At 42.3% G+C, this 4,305-nt stretch overlaps 1 protein-coding gene across 1 annotated transcript; it reads right to left on the minus strand.

Moving 5' to 3' along the window:
* Positions 1-270: 270 nt before the first annotated feature.
* On the minus strand, positions 271-1,092 carry HSP83_3 (Heat shock protein 83; the record flags this gene model as incomplete). The annotated part of the gene is made up of 1 exon (XM_051216576.1): positions 271-1,092. A coding segment is annotated over exon 1 (795 nt), but the record flags the coding sequence as incomplete, so codon positions are not given.
* Positions 1,093-4,305: the final 3,213 nt, after the last annotated feature.

Raw genomic sequence — 4,305 nt, forward strand, 5'->3', positions numbered from 1 at the left:
CACTCTTCGCACATACAATTTGATATTGTTTCGCTTCTTACGCGATCCTTCGAACATGTCTATAGGTGCACGTTTAGGCACAAACAGCAACGCTCGGAACTCTAACTGTCCTTCAACAGAGAAGTGCTTCACGGCAAGATGGTCCTCCCAGTCATTAGTAAGCGACTTGTAAAACTCGGCATACTCTTCTGTATTTATATCTTCGGGATTACGCGTCCAGAGCGGTTTAAGCTTGTTCAGTTGCTCTTCTTCAGTATACTTCTCCACAACCTTCTTTTTATTTTTCTTTTCCTTATTCTCCTCTTCCTCGTCTTCATCTAGGTCTTCGACTTTCGGTTTGTCGTCAGCCTCGTCAGTTTCTTTCGACTCGGACTTTTCAGCCTCATCATCAGACACTTCCTTGGTCCGCTCTTTATTAACAACCAGCTTGATGGGATAGTTAATAAAATTAGAATGTTTCTTCACTATATCTCGAATTTTTCTCTCTTCAAGAAAATCTAGTTGATCTTCTTTGAGATGCAATATCACCTTAGTGCCTCGTTTTGGCAACTCACTGTCATCTGGTGCAATTGTGAAAGTTCCACCAGCGGACGACTCCCAAATGTACTGGTCATCATCATTATTTTTCGTCACTACTTGAACCCGGTCGGCTATAAGGTAGGCAGAATAGAAACCTACACCAAATTGACCAATCATCGATATATCTGCACCATCAGCCAGAGCCTCCATAAACGCCTTCGTGCCAGAGGAAGCGATCGTACCCAAATTCTTAATCAAATCTGCTTTCGTCATACCAATACCAGTATCCAGGACAGTCAAAGTTCCAGCCTCCTTGTTGGGTATCAACTTGACATACATATCTTCTCCGGAATCAAGAACTGATGGATCAGTCAAACTCTTATACCTCAACTTGTCCAGAGCGTCACTAGCATTAGATATAAGCTCACGAAGAAATATCTCTTTGTTGGAGTAGAAAGTGTTGATAATCAGGCTCATAAGCTGGGCGATCTCAGCCTGAAACGCGAACTCCTCAGGTTGTTGCTCGGTAACCATTGATTCGGGCATTGTACAGCGTCTAACACAAAACCAAGTAACGAACGCGCGCTGAGCGTGCCTTTATAAATACTGTTTAGAATGTTCTAGAATTTATTGTTTGGTTTCTAAAAATAGAAACAAATGGACCAATAGGAACAGAGTAGATTTGCGTAGAATATTCTAGACTGTTCCTTCACTTTTCATTGGCTCACAAACTCGGGTCAACAAACTGGTATCATCCTGGCCACTGTTTGTGTAAACTTTTCCGTATGAGGTAATAGTGGAGAGATCTAGATGTTTGGTTATAAGATTTGGATTTCTGAAATCTTAGATTGACAGTTTTCAGTTTCAGTTTGGAAAGGACTGGAGGCTTGACGGCCTGTGTTAGTCCTGGCAATGGTTGTTTCTCAGTTGATCCAACTTTTGAAAGTGTTGACAGATGGAGCCTCAACCACTTACTGTGGTAATGAATTCCACTCGCTGATGATTCGATGGGAAGTCGATGTTCAGCTGATAAGTAATTTGTTCTGAACTTGTGAAGTTTTTGGAGTGTCCTCGTAAATTCTCTGTTTTTGAAGTCAAGGGAAGTAAAGGCATATCAGATGGAAATTTATTACTAAGTAGTTCAAAAAACTAATGTATTAGCCTCTGGTCCTTCAATATAACAACGGGAATAGGTTTAGCCTAGCCAGTCGAGCATCATATGGGGCTAGCTACCATACAAAGATCGGCTTGAAAAGCTAGACCTCTTTACTCTGTCCTATCTCAGATTAAGAGGTGATCTGATTTTGATGCATATAATATTAAGTAATGATTTTGGGACTAATATATCCTCTCTTTTTCTTCCCACTATATTGGGATATCTCAGGGGGAATAGCAGGCGAGTAGAAAAGCCAAGGGCGAAGAAAATACCCTTGGTACACAGGTTTTCACATCGAGTCATCAATTCTTGGAACCTGTTACCCGAAGTAGTGGTGTCCGCATCTCCAATCGACTCATTCAAGAGAAGACTGGACACTCACAGAAGCATACTAGAAAAGGAATAACATAGGCCGTAAGCGTTCTGTCCTTACTACACAAATCTGAATCTCTGGACCTTTTCTAGAAGGTCACTGTCTTTTTAAGCAGGGTCTAATCAATTCTATGCAGTGCTCGAGTTTAGTACGCACGAACTTTGTATACTGAGTCAAAAGCGTTTTAGCGTCGACATGACTAAAAGCCCTACATATTGACCATAAAGTTCTAAAACCTTTGGTGGCTATTGCACGACAGTGTGCAGTAGTCCTTAAGTTTTGGCCCAACTAGAAAGTCTTTTGCCCACAACAATAGATTCCCTCGAACCCCGACATTTCTTAACTTATATAGCAGCCGGTTGTGCGGAACTTGGTCAAAAGCTTTGCTGAAGTCAGTGTAGGCTACGTTTTTATGTAACTTTTGGTCTTTAAGAGCTCACCAGTTTTCACGAGCCACTAATAATTTAGTGAGGCAGGAATAACCTATAATAAAACCATGCTGCTTTTCCGAAAGGATCCGGTTTGCATCGAATTACTTAAACAGCTCCTTTCGAATAATCTTTTCTAAAATCTTACAACAACACAAATTAGGCCAACGGGTTGGTAATTCTCAGGTTTATGTTTCATAACTGTTTCGAAGACAGGACTTACTATGGTGTTCTTCCAGTCTTTTGGTAAACGACCCTGCGTTACGGATAGATTAAAGCATGTACTCAAAGGTTTCGCAACGAAGTAAGTTGATTTCTTTAGTAACCTGGGATGCAGTTCGTCGGGTCCCGTGGATTTACCTATGTTAAGCCTATTCAGCAGACCAAACACATCCAGATCTTTAATGGTCACGCTGTCCAGTGTGTGTGTGTGTGTGTGTGGGGTTTGTATGGACTCACGGGAAGGGCTTTTCTACGGTATATACATTGCTAAAGTAGTTCGAGAACACTTGAGCCTTACCAAAGTCGTCCTCCACTAATGATGCGGCAGTACTGTCTCTCCATAGTGCTGGAATATGTCCTCTTCTTTTTGTCCTTTGATTAGGATATTCCTTGGCGATTTTTCTTCGTACAACTTTCTAGATTTACAGAGGGTGGAGGCACAGGCATTCTAAGCTTTTCGATACTGAGATTTTGTCTCAGACCCCAGTAACCTGAATCTATCCCACATTTTTCTCCTCTTACAGAGGTCGCGAGCCTCCTTACTGAACCATGGTGGAGAGTTTGTCGGCCCCCTTGGTATGGTCCAAGGGATGTGGGGTGCGGTAACTTTTAAGTATAAATTTCGAAACGCGTCCCAAGCCGTTTCAATTGAGGACTCTGGGTCTATTGTCCAATCTACTAACGATGCTGAGTGCATGATATCTGGTATGTTTGCTTTCCAGACGTTAGGTCTGGATTGAGTTAACGCGTGTTTGACGTGTTTGACAGTTATATGGAAGTCGAAAGTTAAAACTGCGTGATCACTTTTACCTAGGGGTGGCATATAATGGAGGTTCGCAACGTCATCCTCATAGTGAGTCAGTATAAGATCTAGTAAGTATGATTCAGCGTCCGGGTTGTACCTAGTCGCTTCTTTCACATGTTGCACCAGGTCACATGTGATAACCGCATCAACTAGTTCCTGCTCGAAGGAATTTTCTGACGATTCAGTTAGCAGATTTTCACAGTCTACCATAGGTGTATTAAAGTCCCCTAGAACTAGACATCGACCACTTCATGACCAAGTATTGAGACTGCTTAGCAAGACCTCATTTACCTCACGGCCTGGACTGCGATAGACCAAGCCAATCAGCAGCTCTTATCCCTTGCATTTCAAGCGGCAAATAACTAATTCACACGTCCCACTCTCATGCTATACACTGTCGATAATGGCAAATGGGATAGCATTCCTAATGAATAGAGCTGCTCCCCCTTTACGCTTCTGGATTCTATCGGCTCTTACCAACCTAAAGCCCTCAAAATCAAGTCCCATACTATCTGTAGGCTGCGTCAGCCAAGTTTCTGTGACTGCGATATCTGGCTTGGTAGAGTCAATCTGTACACCTAGTTCCGATCGCATATTGAGTAAGCTTCGGGCATTAGTGTAACAGATCCGAAACCTATTTAAATGGTTTCGTGCTACACTCAGAGTGGCTTCCTTATCATTCTCTGTTGAGGCCTCACAATCCAAAAGTTTACAATTTTTATGTTCTTTTCGCCAGCGTCTAACCTAGGTTGTAGTTCATTTTCGGCTTCCCGTCTTTTTACGCTGTCTACCGACGGCAATT

Source organism: Schistosoma haematobium, assembly GCF_000699445.3.
Source record: "Schistosoma haematobium chromosome Unknown HiC_scaffold_518, whole genome shotgun sequence".
Classification (NCBI taxonomy): Eukaryota; Metazoa; Platyhelminthes; class Trematoda; order Strigeidida; family Schistosomatidae; genus Schistosoma; species Schistosoma haematobium.